Source organism: Ammodytes marinus (genome assembly GCF_949987685.1).
Source record: "Ammodytes marinus genome assembly, chromosome: 6".
Classification (NCBI taxonomy): Eukaryota; Metazoa; Chordata; class Actinopteri; order Uranoscopiformes; family Ammodytidae; genus Ammodytes; species Ammodytes marinus.
In genome coordinates this window covers 29,895,562-29,919,547 of record NC_137235.1, presented here as the reverse complement: position 1 = coordinate 29,919,547, position 23,986 = coordinate 29,895,562, and the positions used below count along the sequence as shown (strand labels likewise).

Here is a 23,986-nt window from a genome sequence, read left to right as displayed (position 1 = left end):
GGGGGCATGTCAGAGGCTGCATGAAGGTCTGTTCAGTCAGTGAGGTCACAGCTGTGGTCTCTATGGCTCCAGGAAGAAGGCACCTGAAATATTTCAGGCTGCTCTTTGAGACTGAGGTTTACTGAACTTGTCTCTGGTGTAACCTCAAATACACTCGCTCACAACAACCCCTTTTTTCCGCTACAAACTCCTGGAACAAACAGGCAGGTCAAAAAAAGAAGGGAAGATGCAGAAGAGAGCGATATACAACACAGTTATAACAATAAGATGTACAGTAGAGTAAGACATTAGTGTTTCGGCCAAAAACAAAAGGCTATAGTGTTATCACTTCTAAAATGAAATGCTCAAAATTCTGGATGAAGTAAGGAAACTCAAACTGTATCAGAGTTTGTTCTTGGCCTTTAAAAAACAAACAGGACAAGGACATAAGACGAGAATGACTGACAGTGCTACACAACAAAAAATGGACATTGGAAGATTTACAATTCAATGACTGGGGAACACCCCCACATGCTTCAACACAAGACAATGTAAGGCTTAGTTTCAGTACAACTGTCTTTATTCACTTTTCACTACATTTTTTTCAGCAGCTGAATACACACAGCCTCCTCAGGCACACTCTCCTTCCAACCGGGATGCAACACAACAATCTTCTTGGTGATGAAATATCCACTATTTTCCTCAAGTCAAGTTATCTCATTATTTTGACGTTTGTCGTTCTAAAAACCCCTATACTCAAGCGCAGGCTTCTTCGCGCAATGAATTAAGTCCGCTGTGGTTGCAAAGTGGAGCCTGGGGTCAAAGTGCAGCAAAGGGGTTGAAGTGCTCTACTAGTCTGCAAGCAGCTTGTCACACGTCCGTCCTGGTAAGTCTTCACATCATCAACACTCGGCAGCAGAATTATTTCTTACCTGTGGAGGAAATAAACAGCAAGCAATCCACATTAAAAGTAGTTTATTCTTGTCTTAAAAAAGGTAGAGTAAGATATTTTAGAGAATGTTGTCAAAATCAGGGAATATCTCCTCTCGATCTGCTACCTGTACGTACTCTGTGTGTGTGTGTGTTTGTGTGTGTGTGTGTGTGTGTGTGTGTGTGTGTGTGTGTGTGTGTGTGCTGAAATAAAGTCAGGTGTTAATACATAGCCTTGGCTCTGTAAACTGATATGTAAACAAAGGGGGGCCTCTGTAGCTATCAACATGCCCATTTACAGAGCCTAAGCTGTGTATTAACACTGGATTTATTTTTCGGTACACACAGAACAGACAGGTAGCGGATCGTGAGGAGATCACCGATTTGGCAAAAAGTGATTTTGACAACCATTCTCAGTTGTGTGTGTGTGTGTGTGTGTGTTCGCGTGTGTGTGTTTAAGTGTCGTCTGTGCTGTAGGGTCCACACATGGAGCCTATAACTCTCCATTCAGCCCCCCCCTCCCCTCTGTCTTTTAACTTTCCTCATGAAAGAGAAAGCAGCCACAAACGTTCTTTAAAAAGACGCACATGGACACACACAGAGTTCAGCCAGACATAAAAAAAGGGGCGCACAAAAACACAAACTAGAAAAAGGGAGTATTATTCTAAAAGGAAAACATCAATACGGGGAGCACCAGAATCCCCACAATAGGACAACAGTAAAAGCGGGCGTGACTGGACCGACCACAGGGGCTGGTTGTGTGTGATGTGGCCTTCTCCCTGGGCACACAGTGTCTGTAGTGGTCTCCTGGGCCGCAGGGGGGGACCATCCTGAACTAATTGGTTCATCCTACTAACATGCATCCTTATCTCCTGAGTCATGAGGAATTTGGCTTTCAAAAGGGCTATTTCCTATTGACTGTGGTTTTGGGGGTTCGTGTGAGTGTGTTTGTGTGTGTTCGTGTGTGTGTTTAGCAGAAGAATCAAGCAGCTCAAAGCCTTCTGTTCGGGAAGTGATCCCTGAGAAGGATGGCTGCAGGGGTGAAATACTTGTATCTGTGTTGCGTGTGTATCGGCTGCTTTCACATGAACTCCGATGCATTTACCCGTTTGGTTCGGTTAGTTTAGGCATAGTGTGTAAGAGTGTGTCCATGGTACTCCGGTGGGGACTAAACAACTGGACCCAAATCACCTGATAAAAGGAGGAGCTTCCAGTTGGACTCGTTTTGATTGTCATGTGGTGTGAAAGCAAACAGAAACAAACAGAGCAGCAACAAGGCAGATGTTTCAATTAGCCATTGGAGATAAAAAAAACTGTTAGTTAAGCGGTCTTTATAAAGAATAATAGGTTTTAAGAAACGTGGGTTGTATTATAGGGCTATATATAATGCAAAACCACTCTGTTACCATGGTATGAGTGTGAATTTTCTCTGATGCATCAGAAATAGAAAAAGGGTTAAATCAGAGGTGTGAAGTGTGAAAGGATACTGAGCCACAGTATAGTACCTCATCTAAGGCATGTGAGGTTTTGGTGCAGTGTAAATAAAATGATTCATTCCCATTTTCCATTCCTGTCCTGACCTGGAAGCTTGAGCCACTTGGGCACCTTGCCCTGGTCTGGTCTGCTGGGTTTAGCAGCTTGGCCGCTGGTAGACGGGTCTGCTTGGTCCTGTGTGGACTCGCTGGTCCCCTCCTCCGGCTCTGGAGCTGAAGACGGTTGTTCGGTGCCCGCGGAGCTGCAGGGAGGAGAGGAGGACCGCACCATGCAGCTGAAGACGGAGGGGATGGAATACGAGGAAAAGAGGTTAAAATATATATGTCACAAGCTTAGCACATGCTTTGAAGAAATCAGCTTGTTTTTAAAGTCCTCTTCAATAATCCCTGTATCTTTTTCAGAATGGAGGAGCAGAAGTTAAATAAAGACTCAAAACAGAGAAGGAGTAATGACCTCGTTTAAGAGGCAACAGGTGGGGGTCACTTTTGGGTAAGGCCCTCTATCTTTAGAAGGGCTGGAAAATGCTTTGTGTGTGTGCGCGCGTATGTATGTTTATATGTGCGCGTGTGGGGAGGAAATGAGGGTGCATAGGGGCACCTGCTGTTTAGGCACAACCTCAAAGGGATTCCAATGATGACAGCTTTTTGACAGGAAAATAGGCTGGTTGCCGCGGGATACAAGTGCATATACACAAACACACAAATGCACGCACGACCAAGCACGCACACACACGCACACACACACACACACACGTGTAACACATACCTTGCAATGGACTCGTTTGCTTGCGAGGCTGAGACAGAGGATTCAAGCAGTCCCCTCTTTATGTAAAACTCTGTGGAAGAAAAATCACACGCTCACACAATGTAAACTATTGTTGTGTTGCATTGCATTCCTCAGTTAATAATCCAGTATCCCAAAAAAAAAATATTCAAAGTCATCATCTGAAAAGAAAAGAACTTAAGAAAAGGCAAGAACCTGTCTTAGCATCGGAGCCGAAGTACACCAGCGCACCAGGGAACAGGTCTGCCTGCAGAGAGACAGACAGACAGACGCAAACAGAAGCCATCAAAAAAATGTTCTGCAAAACATGGAATAATCTAAACAAGAGTGCCTCCTGCATTCCACTGACACACAGTCACTGGATCAGGGAGGTCCTGTGCCATCTAAAGTTGGAGAAAATCATCAGATATACAGTTAGAGGGTCTACTGAGAAATGTTATAATATCTGGCAGACTTTTTTTTTTTTTTTTTTTAAACTTTTGTTGAGGGAATGGAAGCTGACAACGTGACAATGTAAACAGTTTCATTTGTATAATTTCTATTAACTTTATGCTATTTATTTTCCTTTACGGATGTCTGGTTATGTTGTATTAATTGTATGTATATGTCTGGTCTCTGGGGGTGGTGGTGGTGGGGTTGTTTGTGTTTGTTTCTCTTTGTATAATGTGAAAAACAAAATCAAAAAACCTTGATAAAAATAAAAAATAAAAAAGAGTCCCTCCTGCTACACACAAACTAAGTGCTCTCCACCACATCCAAGCCATAGCCGGGTTCCTTTTTTTTTTTTTTTTTTTTTTTTTTAAGATGATTCATTGCTCCAGTAACCACGGTTCCTTTGAAGCAAGACCACAAAATGAGCTCCAAATCAAACGGTTAGTGAAAACACTCTACAGTAGTCCCCTGAAGCACAACACTTCTCCCCCCGCCACCGGTGAACGTCTCAATGCCTTATAATGGAACGGTGGCAGGCATGATATAATCAACCGTACAATTATGAGGTGGAGACGCAGACAGACAGACAGACAGGCAGGCAGGCAGGCAGGCGAGGTGAGCGGGGAACAAGTCTGTCTACTTTCTATTAAGAGTCGCAAAACAAAAAGCCGGTGAAGAAAAACACTTTCTTCTATTCACAGGGAAGTGTTGTAAAGAGCTGTTATAAATGACATAATACTATTAGACCAATAGGGTGACCTTATTCTTTGTAAGCATAGCAGCAGGCAGAAGCAGTGCTCCATCACAGAACGAAATACAACAAAGGTTCAGCCTAAATAAATTCAGCTATTGTATTGACCTCATCCTATCTTAGCCCTCATGTATCTCACATTCAATGCTTAGCTTAAAATGTTCTAAAAAAATTTAAAAAAAAAAAAAATCCTATGAGCAAATCCAATCAAATCAGACATCCACTGACTTCACCCTTCAATGTTTTTAATAAAGTATGAATCTATTACTGAGAAAGTTATTCAGCCCCTATGCAAATACGTTTATTTTTTCTTTTACAAACGTTTACCTTTTAACTTGCTTCCGACAGTGTATTTAGTAACATGTACTGCCTTTGCTATCTTTTTTTTATAGAATGTCCTTGTTTGTGTAAGGCAATGATCTCTTCTCTTAGCTTTTTTGGACAATTTTCTCGACTTATATTTGTAACATGCCGTCAAATAGTCAAAAAGTATTTGATGTATTCCATCTCGAGCAGACCTAATACAAGCTAATGGAACCCTGGTGGGATTGGGACAACACCTGATCGGAAAAAATGTGCTCTTCATTGGGAACTTCTTAAGGGGGTTGGATCATTTTGAGACTGCAGAATTCATTACAATTGGCATTTTGTGTTGGAGAAACCAATTGTGATATTAGTTATTTTGAGCTAATTGAAGAATTGTTCTGGTTTTATTTGTTTATTGCATACAGCTTAAAGGGAGTAAATCATGCCATAAACCTAATTTGCTATGGGGGTTGAATAATTTGGTTTGCAAGTATGTGATGAGTCGGTTTGATAGGAAGGCATGAGAAACAAGTTCGGCATCGACCACGTCCTGATCGGTATTGAAAATAATCCGTTAGCTGCGGCGCTAAAGCTATCAGAGAAACATTTGGTAAAAAGAGAAGGTAGCATGGCGGTCCCTGGGATTAGGCGGGTTTACCCTCCCCTACTAGCTGTTTTACACACACACACACACACACACTGTCCCCTCTCTCTCTCTCTCTGCCCTCCACCCCACCCTGGCACCCTTGCCCAGTTGCTAAATTGGGACACGCTGGCCCTAATTGCTATTATGGCAGCCCTGTGAGCAGGAAACAATGTGTTAAAGTGAAAAACAAACGGGCATTCCTGCCATCGTGCTCCCTATGGCAGTGCTCACTTCTACTCGGGATGAGACAGGGCGATGGGAGAAGACCAGAGGTGTGTGTGTGTGTGTGTGTGTGTGTGTGTGTGTGTGTGTGTAAAAGACGTTGAGAAAAAAACAAAAACATGAGAGGAATGGAGTGAGGGAGAGAAGGAGGCAGAACGGATCCTGATGGAAGACAGAGGGAGAGAGACGGACGAGGGAGGGGACGCCTGCTATCAAAGGGCTTCTGGGTTGGGAAACATTCCTTTCCTGACATGACACAAAGTGATTAAAGTGGGCGTCTGTGCGTGTGTGTGCATGCGTGTGTGTGTGTGCATGTGTGTGCATGTGTGTCTGTTTGAGGGTGTGAGAGAGACAGAGTGCATATGCGTGTGCCCTCCTGTCTATGTGACATAACAAAAAAAAAGATTAAAGATTCCTTGTGTGTGTGTGTGTGTGTGTGTGTCAAAGATTGATGTATAGACAGGGAACCAGAGCCAGACCATGCGTGTCTCTCCATGTGTGTGTGTGTGTATATATATATGTGTATGTGTGTGACATGACACCAAGAGGATGAAAGATTTTGTTTTTGTGCACTTTATGGCTTTAAAGTCCCTAATGGAAAGCGACATGGGGGTAAAGGGAGGGGGTGAGGCACCAGAGAGGGGGACAGCAGTGGGTGATGGTGGAGTTTGGGGTACAGAGGAGGGATGTGTTGTGATTGGAAGGCAGGCTGGGTTTTCAAAAAGAAAAAAATATATATATATGAATAAAAAAACAAAAGAAAGCAAGACGTCCCCACTTGAATCAGAACATCAGACTTGATTCAGAGAAACACACACACACACACACACACACACACACACACACACACACACACACACACACACACACACACACACACACACACACACACACACACACACACACACACACACACACACACACACACACACACACACACACACACACACACACACACACACACACACACACACACACACACTTCAAAGTGTTCTTTTGAGGGTGGTTATCTTCTGTTAGTGGTCCCCCTCTGAGGAGCCGAATCTTGTTCCTCATCACAACAGGATATCACTTCAAACAACGCTCCCTTCCTCCCTCCACTTCTTCTTCTTCTTCTTCTTCCGTCTATTTAAGGTTGAGTCTAAGTGTCACACGGGAGGCCACGCAAAAATGTTCTAGTTATTCTAAAATGATGTCACTGAAAAAATTAAAATAATTCACAAGGGTGTCTGGGTTACGGGCTGACACATTCCCCACTTGTAACTCTTTGCTCTAAAATCTTCCATTATTTGAATAGTTCTGAACTCTGAAGGCAAGACTGCATCAAGGCTGCCCATTGCTCTGTGTGTGTGTGTGTGTGTGTGTGTGTGTGTGTGTGTGTTTGTGTGTGTGTGTGCAGAGATCAAAGCAAGGCCTGTATTAACCCCATGTGCCAGTCTGGGAAAAATCAAGCCCAGCTGGGGTCAAGGACAGTGGAGGGGGGGAACGGGAATGTTGTGGGGCTTTGAAGAGGAGAGAAGGACCAGCCGATACATTTTACGGTCAGCGCGCGCGTGTGTGTGTGTGTGTGTGTGTGTGTGTGTGTGTGTGTGTGTGTGTGTGTGTGTGTGTGTGCGCCTGTGTGTGGAGAGAGAGTTTCAAAGATGGGAAGGCAGAGTTTAGTAGTTGTTGTTTTCTGCAACTTGACTTTGATGTGGTTCGTTTGAGTCGAGTCCTTCTGTTTATTATTGCGGGTTTGAAGAAAGTGTTGTCGGAAGACAAAATCAGGCGGCATGCGAGGGATCTCACCTGAAACAGTGTCGCCGAAGGGTCGTCCAGAATGGTTTTTGGGGGGGTGATGACTGAAAGAGAGGTAGAGATGAGAAAGAGGACAGGCTTTAAAAAAAAAATAAAAAATCTATACTGAAGTCAGTGGAGAATAAGTTCATTCAAAAAAACTAGCAGAATCATGAGACCAATATTTTTAGGTGTTACATGCACACGTTATGTCCTTTAAAAAAATTTATTGAAACGAACGCGGCCATGTGACAGTTCTGTCCACATCAACAGATACAGTAAACGAGGAAGGCCGAATGTATTTCACAGGTTTTTGTTTTTTCGGCAAATTACGAATAACAACAAATCAGCAGTAGAAATACATGAATATCTTTTTAAAAACAAAAGTTAATGAAGTCTTAATAGACCTGTGTGGCGTTATTTTGTCACACTGACCATCTGACTTCATCATGAATCCACATCGAATGCACCAAGCACTTGCCGTTTTTTTTTTATGTCAGGCATTATTGTTTTAGGGTTTGGGTTATGATCCTCCTCGCTGATAGAAATGATCCCCAAAACTAGTCAACACAAAACTTGTAGTAAACCGGAATTATCCTTTGAGATGTTCCCAGTGCGTGAATGCACCGTCATGTGGTTAATAACAATATTAAAAAACGTCACAAGAGGAGCTACAGCAGTGGGTTTTTATTAGTGGTGGGCCGTTATCGGCGTTAACGTGCTACGTTAACGCAAGACTCTTATCGGCGATAAAAAAAATATCGCCGTTAATCTCTTATTCCACCTCCTGTTCGGCTCAGGGGAGATAATAATAGCCGGGGGCCGTTGTTGACACTTGAGGAGCCTTTATTCTCTCACACACCCGCCGCTCTCTCTCTCCATCACTTGCCCACGACACAATCGGGTATTGGAACGCAGGGTGGGTGTGTGTGGCCACCGGTCGCCACGTGACTATAAGTTTCCAAGTTTTAAACACTTCTATCTCTTCAACGTCACCGTACCCGAATCCTAAATATCCCCTTAGCAGACGCTATATTTCATCGGGGGGAAAACTTTGTTTTGCGCCACAGTTCGGCCGTAATGCTGCTGCACACACACACACACAGACACAGACACAGGCGCACACACACACGCTGCATGTCAGAGAGGGGCGCTACCAAAAAGACGAGAGGAGCGGTTGGAGCAGTTGGAGCGTTTAGAGACACATGCGTGCACATTTATTTACATAAAATCGCAATCGCAGTCATTTGTGCAGTTATGTAAAATGTTTCACTAAGGAAAATTACAGAAAAAGTAACGCACAGTGACTTTGATGAGTAACTTTAATCTGATTACTGGTTTGGAGATAGTAACGCGTTAGATTACTCGTTGCTGAAAAAAGAGGTCCGATGCCGGTAACGCGTTACTATGTAACATCTTGTTGAACATTATTTATTTTCATCACCAATTATCATAGTAGAACAGCTTCCTCAAGCAGTTTGTGATGCATGTTGGAAACAGGAGATGAGCCCCTGGTCTGATGCGCCACCTGGCTTGAGAAACACGTTCTCAAAGACTTACTTTGAGTCATTATTTAGGAGCACAAAGACTTACTTTGAGTCATTATTTAGGAGCACAAAGACTTACTTTGAGTCATTATTTAGGAGCACAAAGACTTACTTTGAGTCATTATTTAGGAGCACAAAGACTTACTTTGAGTCATTATTTAGGAGCACAAAGACTTACTTTGAGTCATTATTTAGGAGCACAAAGACTTACTTTGAGTCATTATTTAGGAGCACAAAGACTTACTTTGAGTCATTATTTAGGAGCACACACATATTATGAATGAATTCAAATGAGACATTTTAATCTAGATTAATCTAGATTAATTCCAAAATTAATCTAGATTAATCTAGATTAAAAAAATTAATCTATGCCCACCTCTAGTTTTTATGCTAGGTTATTCATTAGTATGGGAGGGGGGGGGGAAGTGACACTTACATAGGTAGAAAGGGAGCTGAGGATCCTCCAAGTGACTCCCCACAAACTGCCTCACAGCGGCAACTGGACACAGAAAAGACACAGAACAACAACTTAAAAGTGGGGAACAAGCTCTGTGCATCTATATCTGCGCTGTGTGGGGGGAGCACCATTTCATTTTTCTAACACGGAATTTCCCCTCACATGTGTTGTTCTGCTGCTTGTTCGTGTTGCTGTTGTGTTGGGCTGAGGTGGATCTAATCCCTGGAATTACAGACCTGTCTCATTCTGTCTGCCTCTCTGTCACTCTGCTGTGGCTATACAGTCGTAAATGTGGTGAGGTAGCCGCAAGTGAGCTTTCACATTGCAGCCATACCTGTGGCTGACTAGCTGAAATGAACACTCTTTTACACTATACTCACACACACACACACACACACACACCTGTCTCCAGGGGGCTGAAGAAGCCTTGTAGAACATGTCTGTCTGGAAACTGGACCCTCAGGACCACCTGGGGACACACAGTGGCAGTGGGTTATTCAAAGGCTGCACACTTCATACAAATGAACACATTAAAAACAAAAAAAAGGTGGAGTCAGCGATTCTGGCGAATGCTTGAGAATGTCCTCTCAATCTGCTACCTGTTCACACTGTGTGTGTTAATACACAGCCTCCGCTCTGTAAAAGGGTATTTAAACAAAGGGGTTTGTGAACAAAAGGGGCCCACGGTAGCTAACAACATGCAGATTTACAGAGCCTAGGCTGTGCATGAACACTGGATTTCTTTTCTTCAGCGGACACACACTGTACAGACAACTTGGAGGATCGTGAGGAGATATTCACTGATTTTGACAATAAGTCATTTCGTTACAACGAGCATTGTCCAGAATTGGCTGACTCTCGTCTTAAAACACAGAACTGTGATCCTGTGTCCGATCCTTGCTCTCACTTTGGGATATCTTCTCATCTTCTCCTTCATGAGCGATTCTCTCAGAGCTTTGGTCATCATGGGCGCCTCCTCCAATGTCTTCCTGCAGGGAACCAGGGAGAGAGAGAGAGAGACGCAGTTACAACCAAACAAGCTGGGACATAAAACGGAGACTGTAGAATGATAAATGAGTGAAGATGGGCAGACGAATGCTTCATCTTCTACCCATACTCCTGTGTGGCACATACGCATGTGTGCGTGTCAGAGGCTAAAGATGAATTGCTGTGGTCTGCTTAATTCCCACCCTCTGTAATTGCAACTCATTGACACGGTAGTGAAGTCAATGTCAGACGGAGATAAAAGGATGTGGGGGGGAGTGGGGGGGGGGTCAACCTGACAGTGTTTGGTAGAACGTCCACACAGAAAACAGGGCGTTCTAATTACTCCTCGTGTGCCATATTTAGAAGCTTTTGTAGTAGTGTGCGTGGTGTGTTATAAATGGGAACATGTTTACACACACAGCGTCTCAGCATCTGTAGCCTGCCGCGGCCACTTCCACAGAGTAAACTGGTCTGCATCTGCTTTCAAGAGGCCCTCATAAATAAATAAAAACTTCAAACTCTTAATACATAAATAAATAAATAAATAGCAAAACTTCAAAAAACGCACGCAGTGTTGCCCGGCATTCTCCCTCCCCCTATGGCCTCTCATCATCCCTACGGTATTTCTGCAATTAGGATGGTTATACATCACCGAAAACACCACAGGAAGCAAATGCCAAACTGACTTAATTATCCGTAACAAACACATCTGATCCAGACGTGTGTTTCTGCGGCAACAAGGTATTTATACTAAATATCACACGCAGTCCCTCTCTGACCCAAAGTCACTCGAGCGCTCCCTTCCTCTTCCTTTTGCTCCCACCTCTCGCTCTTCAGCTGGGCGAAGCGCTTGCGCACATCGTCCACCGTCACTTCAAAGAACTCGTCGGGCAGATCCATGTGGCTGGAGGAGCGCCGGGACATGGAGTCCAGGTGGTAGATGAGAGGCTCCCTCTCTACTGGCTGCAGACACACAAAAGAATGGAGGACAATAACGTTCTCCGTAAGGCTCCAGCAGAGTACATTTGAAAATATATTTGAATTCATTTGAGATATATCTCCCAGAAACGACCTTCTTTTGTCCGATTGTGTTGTTGTTTTTAGCCCTGCTGTACTTTTTATTTTATTTTTAATTTCTGAAACTGAAAACACCCCTTGTTCTGTTTGTTCTTTTTCCTTTTCATTGTCTCTATTAAAAAAAAAGGATGGAGCAGCGTATATATTACATCAATGATGATTGTAAACTGTGTATATGCATGTGACTCCAAATAAAGATAATAAAAAAAAATAAAAAAAAATAAAAGGATGGAGACAGAGGGGGTTTCAAACTGGGAGGCACACAGAATGGTTTAGGAGTCATTCACAACAAAAAGAGGAGCTTGTTATAATGCCAGGACTCGCCTGAGAATGTTATATGTTTTTCAGTATCAAAATATTCTAGTGATATTTGTCTGTGCAGACCATAGACTGTATATAAAAGGAGGTATAGACATGTGTACGGTGCAAACAGGAACCGCAAATATAGATTTGATTGTGCCAACTGTAAAAAAACACACACACAAACACACACACACACAAATAGAGTGAAAATTAATCTAGAATAAACATATTTTTTTGCTAATTGGAGACCCATAGTGACGGACTTATAACACCATGTAGGCGGTCCCTAATGTGGACAAAAGTCACATGCTCGTTTACACAACTAACTGAATGCGGACACAAGCGACCTAAACCACCTCCCAATGTGGTATTGGAGATCTAATCTCAAAGAGTCTTCATTGCGTCTCCAGCCTTTAGTTAGAGCTGTCCACTTGTGTTTGGATCACTCAAACCAGATGTTAGCGCCAGGTGGAAACAGGTTCTTATTTGATGATTTACACAATCTTGGTATGTCAAAGTTTAAAGTTAAGGTAAAAAAAAAAAAATGAGTTTACCTCCAAGGAGTACTCCCCCATATCCATGTCCTCGTCTTGCTGGTTGGTAGAGGTTTGATGCTGTGAAAGGAACAGAGAAGGCTTTAAGTTAAACTTGTAGGTTATTGTGGACATACTGTTTACTGGACTGCTGTTTTTGACGTCAAGAATGACGGTAACAACAATCGGAAAAAAAGATCTCAACACATGGTCAGTGGAGTAGCTGCACTGTAGCTCTCAAATCAGTTCACCTGAAGATCATTACCTTATAAGCCAACATTTCAACATTCCATGTTTCATGAAAACTGGGCAAATTAACTGTTGGATGAACTGTGCTGAAATCCTTTTTATGAAATTGGAAAAGTCTCAAAATGTTGTCAAAATATTATTTTTGTCAAATCAGTGAATATCCCTTCGCGATCCACTGCCTGTCCGTACCATGTGTGCGCTGCTGAAAGAAATCCCATTGTTAATACACAGCCTAGACTCTGTCAACGGGCAGGTTGATAGCTACGGTTGGCCCCCTTTGTTTATATACCCTTTGTTTACATATCAGTTTACAGAGTCTAGGCTGTGTTAAGATCAGCTTGTTTTCTTTCAGTGCACACATAGTACATACTGGTAGCGGTTTGTGAGGAAATATTGACAGAATTTCGACAAATTGATTTTGACAACAAGCATTCTCCAAAACCGCTGACTCCACCAACTTTAAATAATCCTAATATAAAGTTGTGGAGCTTTGGCTCACCTTGGTGCTAGGGCCGTGGCTGGATTTGGCTTTCTTGGCTTTGGGCGAATCTACTGCAGCCGTCATGGCCGACAGAGAGGAGGATGATGAGGATATTGCGCGTCCCGTGGGACCCCCGAGGCGCTGACCACCACCAGTGAAGGGAATGAATGGAGCAGAGGGAGCAGAGGAGGAGGAGGAAGAACAAGATGGCTGACGGTTCAGTCCTGATGGCCCTGCTTTCTCTCCATCCTCCTCTGGCCCTCCTCTCTCAACGGGAGGAACTTTTGGCCGCACTGCATCCTGGGAGTTTGGAAGCTCTTCCTGTTTGCCAGGTGGTGTGCTGCTGGTGGCAGTGGGTGGGCTTTCCTCTGGCCTACGGAGCTGCTGGGGGATCGCTGGTCTCTTTGGCAGCTCTGTTGTTGTCGACGTCGTCTCCGGATGTGAAGGAGCAGCGCGGCCGGACGGCGGTGATGGCGGGCCTGGCGTGGTTTCCTTGGCAGCAGATGTGGAACTTGGCACAACAGCTGTTTCAGTGGCACTTCTGTCATCTTCCTCTCCCTGTGCTTTGGTCTTCTTCAGTAAAAACCTAAAAAACAAAATGGAGCCAAAAAGCTTGATGGTAAACTCTGAGGTTTACATTGTTTCACGCACAGTATGCTGCTTGTACATGTTATTAAAAAGGTCAGCTATTTTGCAAAATGCACTTTTTTCATGTTTTGTCAACATTAATATGGGTCCCCCGTGTGACTAGAGACTCCCAAAGTATGAGAAAACTCTCGTTGATTAAGGTCAAATGAAAGGGAGAACAGTAGATGAAAGGAAAGAGTTGAGTCATGACCTGAGGCAACTGTAGGAGCGATGTTTGTATCATTAATGGACCCATTATGTATATACATCTGAATAAGAGTATGTGCTTAACTGTATTTTGAATTCTCCACTATGTATGACCTCCTTGATAGAAATAAATTAATAAAAATACTCAGTTTTTCTCCACCTCAAAAACTCCAGTCAGATTGCAGCCATTATTACATCATAATGGGAGAAGCCATGCCATCCCTCATTACCAACCTGACTTAGCATTACCGCCACCTTGTGATAAGCATCCCCCCCCACCCCCCAGATACACCTGAATCCAAGTTGCAGTTTGAGTCAGAGGCCAAAAAACAGGAGATTCAGCAACGGCACTGTGATAAATATAAAGGCTTTCTTGGACATTACACCATGAACACAATTTCTAGTAGAAAACCCAAATTACAATATTGAACCTGAAAAATATGAACAGCTTGACGACAAGCTACCTACCTGACAATGGCATTTCCTCCTGTTAGACCCAGAGACTTCAGAGTGGCCCGCTTGAGTGCTTCTTCCCCACTCACCTATGAGTGTGCGCACACACACACACACACACACACACACACACACACACACACACACACACACACACACACACACACACACACACACACACACACACACACACACACACACACACACACACACACACACACACACACACACACACACACACACACACACACACACACACACACACACACACACACACACACACACACACACACACACGCACGCACGCACACACACGCACACACGCACACACGCACACGCCTCTGTTACCATAAAACTCACTTTCATCTCTTGTTTAAAAAAAAAAAAAAAAAAAAAAAAAAAAGAGGAGAGTTGAAGGAACATTGCATACCTCGTCTCTCATGTAAACACACACGGGGGTGGACTCCTCCGACACACTGCAATCAGGTGGTGACGGTGAAGAAAAACAGGAGATTAAAATGATGGCCCCAATTAATTTCTATTTGCTTCAACAGTAACAAAAACAAAAAAAACACTGAAGTGGCTTTTGCTTCGTTGGAGGAAATCAGCTCTTGTGATGTTACCATAAAACCTCATGCGATGGATGCAGTGGCACGCTGTCCCGCATGTGTAAACCATGTGTGCACAATCCCGTGTAGGAACTAATTGAACCATAAATGTTTTTACTATTGTTCTCCTTAAATGCTGAAAATCAAAGCTTTTCCCCCCCCTCCATTTCACAACATTCTCCGGGGGATTTTTTTACGTCGGCGCGGGGCTAATATTCATTTCATGGAAGCGTAACTTGACTGGAAAAGGATCAAGAAAATGGGGAGTGATGTCATTTAATAAAGAGATGAGATGAGGAGGCCGGACAGACGGATGCATGAGCACCTGGGACCGCACACAGCTGGAACTACTGAGTAACAGCTGTGTGTGTGTGTGTGTGTGTGTGTGTGAGGGTGTGTGTGTGTGTGAGTGAGCTGGTGATGTGTGGGAAAACTTAAAAACCCGAAAGTCGAGGGGGCTGTAAAGACGGGATGTTATCTAACGCAGCGATGGCGTGCGTTTATTTTTTTTTACTCGTCAGAAGACAAACAAAAAAACAGAGGAAAAACACAGTGGTCATCGAAACTTGTGTGAATGTCGATAGTTAGCCTGCTATCGGTGTATGAATGTGTGTGTGAATGGTAACGTGTAAATGGGAACAGGTCCCCCTTGCAAAAGAGTCTTCGGACTCAATGGGATATACCTGTATAAATCAAGGTTTAAAAAAAATAAAAAATAAATTGTAAGGACCATCTCTAAGTAACTGGGACTGTGTGTTATTGCCTAATATACCATAGTACGATATAGCAAATGTATGTGTCATAATAACATATAAAAGTACCACTTAACAGGATATTTGAAAGATAATCGTGATAATATCGTGAATTGTAATTACTTATGTTAATATAATCGTGACATTTTCATACCGTCCCGTGCCTCACTCATATCATCACTATACAACTCATCTGAAGTCAATTATATTGAATAGAGATGCAAAGAGGGGGGGGGGGACATATTTCAGTCCCATTCATTTCCTACACAGACAGTGATACTACAACTTGGATCGGCATTAAACTCTCCTTGTTGGATCATTAGTACCAAAAAATGAACAACTTCCAATAGAAAACAGCTGGTTCTTTGATTAGATGAAAAAAAAAGTTGAACATACAGTACAAGTGTATCCTACTATTTCCCATCACTCAACTCAAGTTGTTTGTTGTATTGTATTGTTTGCACACACACACGCACGCACTTTGCGAATGCCTACACACACACACACACACACACACACACACACACACACACACACACACACACACACACACACACACACACACACACACACACACACACACACACACACACACACACACACACACACACACACACACACACACACACACACACACACACACACACACCTGATTTGGGGAAAGTGTGTGAGCAGTTCCCAAAGACTCTGTCCACACGAGAAGGAACCCTGGAGCCGAGAGCCGTCCTCCATCTGGAGCGCAATCCGCACCTGAGAAAGCACAGTAACACACACCTGTATTTGAACCAGGGACCATATACACTCTTTACACATGAACCAGGGTTATGATCCAGGAAACCAATCACAGCAGTCCATCCCTTCCTCTTGAGCTGCATGTCTAACCTCCATACCTCATACAGGATGCATATTTTATTGTTTCTAATGCTTTTTATTAGACAGTTAGGAGAGACAGAGATGAAATGGGGGCAGAGAGGGGGAATGACATGCAGAGAACGACCACGGGTTTGAATCTGTGGTCTGCTGCTTCTGAGGACTGGGAGGGGGGGGGTGTTCTAACCACTACACCACAAGCGCCCCCCCCCCCCCCCCCCTCCAGTATGCATATATTAATAGGCAGGTGTCTGATCAATGGCCGTTTTTTTTGCATCTTACATGCCGGAAGTTAATCTCCATATGTGTCCCATTTGTAAGTTTCTTGGCTCTGCATTCAAGAGCCATCATGCAGGGGGGGGGGGGGGATCTTTGATAATCAAACTAGATTAAGCTGCACATGTGGCCCTACCCTCAGTCTGGAAATGAGCAACACCAGGCATCAGTGAGTCTGTTGTTTTCTCTCTCTCTCTCTCTCTGAGTCATTCTACGAGTTGTTTATGTTTACCCCACAACCGTGTTGTCCAGCACGCCGGGAGAGATGAAAAAGAGCGCCTTGGCTGTCAGTGGCCAACACATGAAACACTCTCACACACCAGTCTGGCTGAGGTAACTGTTGGGAGAGCCTAAGTGTGTGTGTGTGTGTGTGTGTGTGTGTGTGTGTGTGTGTGTGTGTGTGTGTGTGTGTGTGTGTGTGTGTGTGTCTGTCTGTCTGTGTGGTACAAACATGAGTGTGTGTGTGTGTGTGTGTGTGTGTGTGAGTATATAAAACCTGTGAGGTATCCACAGTCAACCATCCATCAAATGAACAAAAACATGAGATCAAACCCAGCCGCGATTTTTACTGCTTAGATTATGATGCCATGACGTCATAGGAAACTACAGCTCAACTAAAGTATTTCTTTGGATACAGATCGGATCCCAGTGAATGCGGGAAAGCAGGCGGGGAATTTGTTGATTTCCAGGTACAGCCAATGGAAACCAACAAATGTAGAGCCGAGTGTATAAGGCTACATGTCATGAGGGACAACTTATTCATATCTTGATAGGATTGGACGCAATACAATACTGAAACTCTGGCAACCCATATCGTTATTGTGTTTGTTATTGCAGAAGAGGTATTTCCGTTCGGCAGATATTTCCACTTTTGCCTTTTTGCCAATTTAGGGTCATCTGCACATGTGTCCATGTGGCTGAATCTGCACACTTTGTAATGCATGGGTTTCATCACACCTTTTCCCCACTTAAAAGGTGAAGCTAGCGATTTATTTATGTTCATATAAGTGTTAAATCTCTCTTAATTCATACAGTGATCACTGATATAGTGTTCACGTTTCATAAAGCCGATCTCTCAGTCACTCGCTCTGCATGTAATCGGCAAATAAACTTTTCGGGGATCCCACTACTGATAACCAATCAGAAGAGAGAAACGCAACAAACTGACACCCTTCTCACTGCTGGTGGGCGTGCAGAGCGACAGAGGGGTGAATTTGTATGTGACAATAGCGGAGAAGGTAAAAATCCTTCCCAATGTCTGTTTTGATGGTTTTTATCACGTTTTATCGAACTTATAGATCTGAGATGATGCTAGATAACTTGCTGCTTGAAGACCGCAGTGCATTAATGTGGTGACGAGGGAGGGGACTGCTAACTGCAGTCACTGACAGGAAGTTAGCTAAAAGAACCATTTCGTTTACAGCACCCTTTGTGGAGGTGAAAGCTCCCCGTAATCCATATTTTCTTCAATGGAGTCCAATAGCCAGCTCTAATCATCATGCTGCTACAGAGGAGTGACACATTTTAAAAAGGGAGACACTTTCATCAATGCACTGGTGAAATCAAATGAGAGCAGATGCTTCCATGTTCTGAACGAGGGGTCACTGAAACATGATGTGAATCATTTGCTTTGACCTTCACCGTCCAAACCAATGTAACACCAAATGAGTGAATATCCCTGCGTTCCAATTCCCATACTTCCATACTATTTAGTACACCAGAAAAAGATTTAGGATGTCCCAATACATACAAGTCAATTGTAGTATGCTGAAAATACACAAATGCCCCACTAACTCCAATAGCATTTTGGAGTATTCGTCTTTATTCTTGACACATCTCGACATAATGAAAATAAAATCTTCATTATCTGATTTTTTTTTTCTCTTCCGTGGCCCTAAAACTCTTCTGTACTTTAGTATGTAGTGTAGTAAAAAGAAAAAGTATGTGATTTGGAACGCAGGGCAAGTTTGGAAAGAATGGTGCTCCATCCCTCCAGCAGAGTCTCCAGAGACTTGAATCATCCAGCCGTGCCTCCACACGTAGTCAAGTACAGTACGGTATCATTTCTGGACACATCAAGTGTGAATATGCATCCATGTAGATATGGGACAAGCGTCAACGAGGAATTTTCAACCACATTCTCAACAGCATTTTAATTATTACTATGAAAGCCATGCTAAACGATGTTCTATTTATTAGGTTACATCTGCAGGATATCTTCCAAGATTTGCGTTGAGAATTACACTTTTTTGTTCATCATTTTGTAAATATAACATTTTAATTTTGCACTTGAAAATTTTTTTTTATTGATGTGATGAGTTTACGCTTGACTAAGTGAGCCATGAGAATCAAGCTACTATACTAGGGCTGACAATGATACAGACCAGAAGACAGTCACCATATATACCTAAACATGTTACCCTAAAATTGTAAAAATGATGACTTATAAGGGGTCTTTATCATGCAGTCGGCCACTACTACTTAACACGTTAATCGCGCTCTCTCTCGCTCACAAACTGTCCCTGCGTTCTGAATCGCATACTTTATACTATTTAGTATGGTAGAAAAAAAGATTTAGTATGTCCCGATTCTTGTGGCCAGATTTAGGATGTTTAGAAAGACCCGGATGTCTACTACACCCGGCCAAGATGGTTAGTGTTGAAAACTGCATCCTATTTGGGCGATTCTGACCCATAATCCAGTGTGAACCTGAAGTGACGTCACATCAACAGAGCCTCCATATGAAAACAAACGAGGATGCAACGGATATAAAAGCAAGAGGCAAGAGATCAAGGCGCAATGTTATGATGAAATAAAAGAGTAAAAGTATGTCCCAATAGTATGCCTACTGCCATCCTAACTAGATTATTTTTATCGTCAGATGTAGTATGTAGAATAGAAAAAAGAAAGAGTTTGCGATTTGGAACGCAGGGTGTGTTTTAACTAACCTGGCTGTCAACTGCCGCCTGCTTCCTTGCACTCGTCACCATCTCCAGTTTAGCGTTGTTGGGCAGGTTGGCAAACCTCCATGGCAGCGTAAGGTCAACAGTAGTCCTCTGAAACCTGTCAAAGAGTTGATGACAACGTAGAGGCGTGAGGGCATGTTGGCACAATCAAATCCTTCCTACATAATGATTATTTTATTATAAATATTACCTCTATATGCTCTGGGTTTCTGACTCAGCTGGACATTATTGTTCTCCTGCATTCCGTTTCTGACATGACAGTTTCATTTCATTATAATTAAAATTCATACTTTTTCCTTACACATCGATAAGGTGCAACGCATGAATTTGGCTCCAGGGTTGAATTACTCATTTAAATCAGATCTTACAAGCACAACGCCCACCGCTTCATTCTTAGCTGCCATGTCATTAAACTCATTACAGTAACTCGGCTCCTACACACACAATTAACTATGTACAATTTAGAGCACACATACGGCTCAATTATCTATATAACTGCATTTAAATACAGCATGAACTCAAGGTTTCATTTGCTAAAAAAAAAATTTCAAGTCAGGAAAACAAAGCAAACTTTCATTTAGCTTAAATTTCAGTTTTTGACAGCTTCATCCACCGGCTGATACTCACTTCAACCCGTGGTCTTCGGGGTCAAAGCCATGCTTCTTGCAGACATCCTCCAGCACCTGAGGATGACAAAAACATGCTGGGTAACACGGACGACACGTTTACACCTAATAAGCAAAATCCTTTCATTTGATCCGTCACAATAGCAGAAAGTGATCTGTCACTGGCTAACCCACTGTTAGCCAAACAAGCTAACGGAGGAAACTACTTTGCTCTGGTTTGAAAACTAAGGAACAGAATGATTAAAAAAAAACTGTACGTGTCAAAAAACATGAAATGTCCTTGAAACACGAGTTACCTGTAATAACGGTGTGTTGGGGGACACTTTAACAGTTTGTCTCCTCCCGTTTGGAGCGAGAACCGTCACAGCTGTACCACAGGCTGCCATTGTGCTTCGTGACGTCACGGTGTTTGTTTGAATAAACTTTATTGAGTCTGCAGCAGCCGCACAGTTTAAAGGGCCAATACACCCACATTATAAGAAGAAGTTTCAGTTTTGTTGGTGGTGGTGATCACAGGTATGTTCCTCAATGGAGACATTTGGACAAGTCAACATAGAAGATAAAGCTCAAAATATCTAAATAAAAAAATGATTGATGGCTAAATTCCATATATTTCGGTTTTAAAAAATTAGCTTGAATTTTTTTTAAAGCAAAAGCTGAGTTAGTCTCATAGGTATAGGTCTACAAACCTAATTTGAGAAATGTTCAGTTGGAGGAAACAAGACTTGCAATTTTTTTTAAGTTGAACATCAAAACAGATTTTTTGCATCAAATATAAGCCTATACCATTAGATTTCTTAGCAGCCTGCTTAACATTATTTTAGGGATCACTAAGCAATGGGACAATGTAGCTGATGGTATTTGGGGTTCGGGGGACCAAACATAATGACCTGAGATTTATTGTCATTCGATTTAAGAACATTTTGCGACATACAGGATTTGAAAAACAGAGAGGCAGGTTGTGAGGTTGTTGAGGATGCCAGGATCTGGCTTCAATCGCAAATAGCCTATAGCAACGTGTCATCTGCATACAAATGGTACTTTACATTCCTGTTGGTGAGATACGTATGTAACATTTTACTTGATAAAAGTCGCAATATGGATTAACTGGAGTTTCATTTGTTGTGATCTTTGCGGTGGGAGAGAAGAGTATATTGATACATTTATAGTGCATGGATTTCTGGATGACAGTGATATACTAGCCTGGTCCTACCAGACCATCCTACTTCATTTCATTTGTACAGAAGGTCTGGAACTGCACTATTGGCGGGTTTCTGTTGAAGTTTAAAACTATTGGATCTGCCCAGTGTCACTCTGGATCAGCCAACCAATCGCATAACATTTGGTTGTGATGTATGTCACAAGCCGGCTTCTGACAGTGCATTCCAGTTGTACTGGGAACTCGAAAATTTCCGACTTCACTACATATTGTAGTCTATGGATCTACCGGTACCTGGCAATGGTAACTCGCTAGAGCCTAACGTTTAGTTATTTGGATGAAAAAGGTTGTAGGGGGTGTCCCCCCCATGGGCCTCGGCCAGCAGCTGACCCGGGTTCGATTCCAGACCGCGGTCGTTCTTTGCATGTCACTCCCCTCTCTGCCCCATTTCAACTCTGTCTCTCTGCACTATCAATAAAGCATAAAAATGCCCAAAAAATATCTTGGAAAAAAAAAAAAGTTGTAGGTGTCCATACTTTCCCGAGCAGATGCACTGGAACACAGACAGGTCGGAACTCAGAACTAAATTCCGAGTTCCGAGTATAAAGGAACGCAGCATTCAACTGAAAATAGCGCGCAACTTCGACGTCATCGTTCTCAGCCGCTCCCTCTGTTCGCTGATTGGACATCCAAAAATCTGGACGAGCAGGAACAAATGAACACACCCCAGCCCCAGACTGACTACTGAAGTGAAATGAAAATTGAGCGGAAGTAGGTAGGCGGGCGGTGCCAGGCTAGTAATGTACAGTATGTAGTGTGACAATCCCGCCACGTAATAAATAATGAATATCCCTCTGCGTAAGTCTGTGAAGTGGCAAAAGTGTATCAAAGTGTTACATTTATAAAAGCCAGAGACAGTACCATCGTTTTGGCATTTCGTGCAAAGTATCAAATGAATGCGCGGAGTAACCTATTATTTAAACATTTCAATAACAACACAACACAATCAACTAGCATCCAAACTAAGTAGCCCATAATTCTGTCTCTTAACGCCTTCCTGATATAGATGCGACAACCCTTATGAGGGGAAAAAAGATTGATCCTGTCTGTAAACTGGCAACAACACATCCAATCTGTGCCCCATATGTACAACTCCAAATATATACATACCATATGCAGTTAGACAGGAGACACGCACAGACACGTTGAGAATAAAGGGCCATTTTCCCCCTCCCAGCGTGAATCAAATTGGATCAAAGCTGGGATCAGACTGAATGGACACTAACACAACACATGGTTACAGACAGATGGAGAGGTGTGGGCATACAGCTGTCTGACTGACCACTTCAGCGTCATCCACAGTCCACCATAGGAGAGCACAGAGGTTAATACAGTTCTCAGGTCTGGGGGGGAAATTGCCACTGTCTGTATAAACAGACAAACAATCAGTTCCCTTCCTCACTCAGCTAGGCTATACACTTTCTGCAACACTTGGAAGGCATTTGTGCTGGGAGTTTGATGGGGTTTTACAAGACATATTCACACAAAAAAAAATAATGTAATCACTAATGAATGAATGGCAACATATACACGTGTTGAAAACCGTGATTCATTTCAGGATACTTAATACCTTTCAAAGTGGGAAAACTGAGTATGTTGCTGAATGTCAGACTTAAAGACAATGCTGCGTTTGTATTTAAATACTTAATAAAAAGGTTTCATCAGAAGCGAACAAAAGTATAGGCTAGAGCATTTATGACTTGAATCGGGACATGAGATACGATAAATAAAAGCTTTAGATGAGACAAAACAACTTTGAGGAAAAAAAAACGTGGAGACTTTGAAAAAATAAATAAAAAAGAACAGAAGACATCTGATAAAAGTGCTTCAACTGGACTAGGTAGCCGCTGAACACTTCCATAGCCTGGTCCTACCAGACCAGACCATCGTACTTCATTTCATTTGTACAGAAGGTCTGGAATCGCTCAATTGACAAACGTTAACTCATTTGAAGGCGGGTGTCGGTTGAAGTTTAAAACTATTGGACGTGCCCAGTGCCATGCGCCGGCTTCTGAGCTACTCCCTCTGTTTGCTGATTGGTCCGCCAAAAATCTGTCCGGAGAAAACCAAAGAATATACGGCACACCCAGACTGACTACTGAAGGGAAATTAAAATTGAGCGGAAGTAGGTAGGCGGGCGGTGCCAGGCTAAAACTTCTAAGTTCTGTGGGGAAAGGCAAGTCAAATTGGGGCTGCTTCTGTCTTGAGAGAGAGAGAGTTCCTGGATAAAACCAGCTGGATTCAGGCCAGCCACAGAGAGAAATGGTTTGCTTTTTTAAAGGAAGAGTTATGACAAAAAATATAGAGACCAGAAAAGCCCTCCCTTGCGTTAAAAAATTAAGATGAGTAAAATATTGAGTGGGCGTCAGAGGAAGGAGGACGGTGAATGGAGGGGCCAACCTTGACAATTCCGTCGATCGCGGAAGGGA

At 42.9% G+C, this 23,986-nt stretch overlaps 1 protein-coding gene across 1 annotated transcript; it reads right to left on the bottom strand.

The window, feature by feature from the left end:
• Positions 1–576: 576 nt before the first annotated feature.
• On the bottom strand, positions 577–20,732 carry aspscr1 (ASPSCR1 tether for SLC2A4, UBX domain containing). Its single transcript, XM_080029653.1, has 17 exons — positions 20,635–20,732; positions 20,340–20,395; positions 19,695–19,809; positions 16,250–16,350; positions 14,671–14,716; positions 14,256–14,329; positions 12,972–13,539; positions 12,245–12,304; positions 11,134–11,273; positions 10,231–10,312; positions 9,726–9,792; positions 9,303–9,365; positions 7,332–7,384; positions 3,382–3,433; positions 3,169–3,238; positions 2,490–2,677; positions 577–911 (listed from the first exon to the last, which is right to left on the bottom strand). Exons 1-17 carry the CDS (start codon positions 20,722–20,724, stop codon positions 901–903), a joined length of 1,836 nt encoding a protein of 611 aa, XP_079885779.1. The 5' UTR covers positions 20,725–20,732; the 3' UTR covers positions 577–900.
• Positions 20,733–23,986: the final 3,254 nt, after the last annotated feature.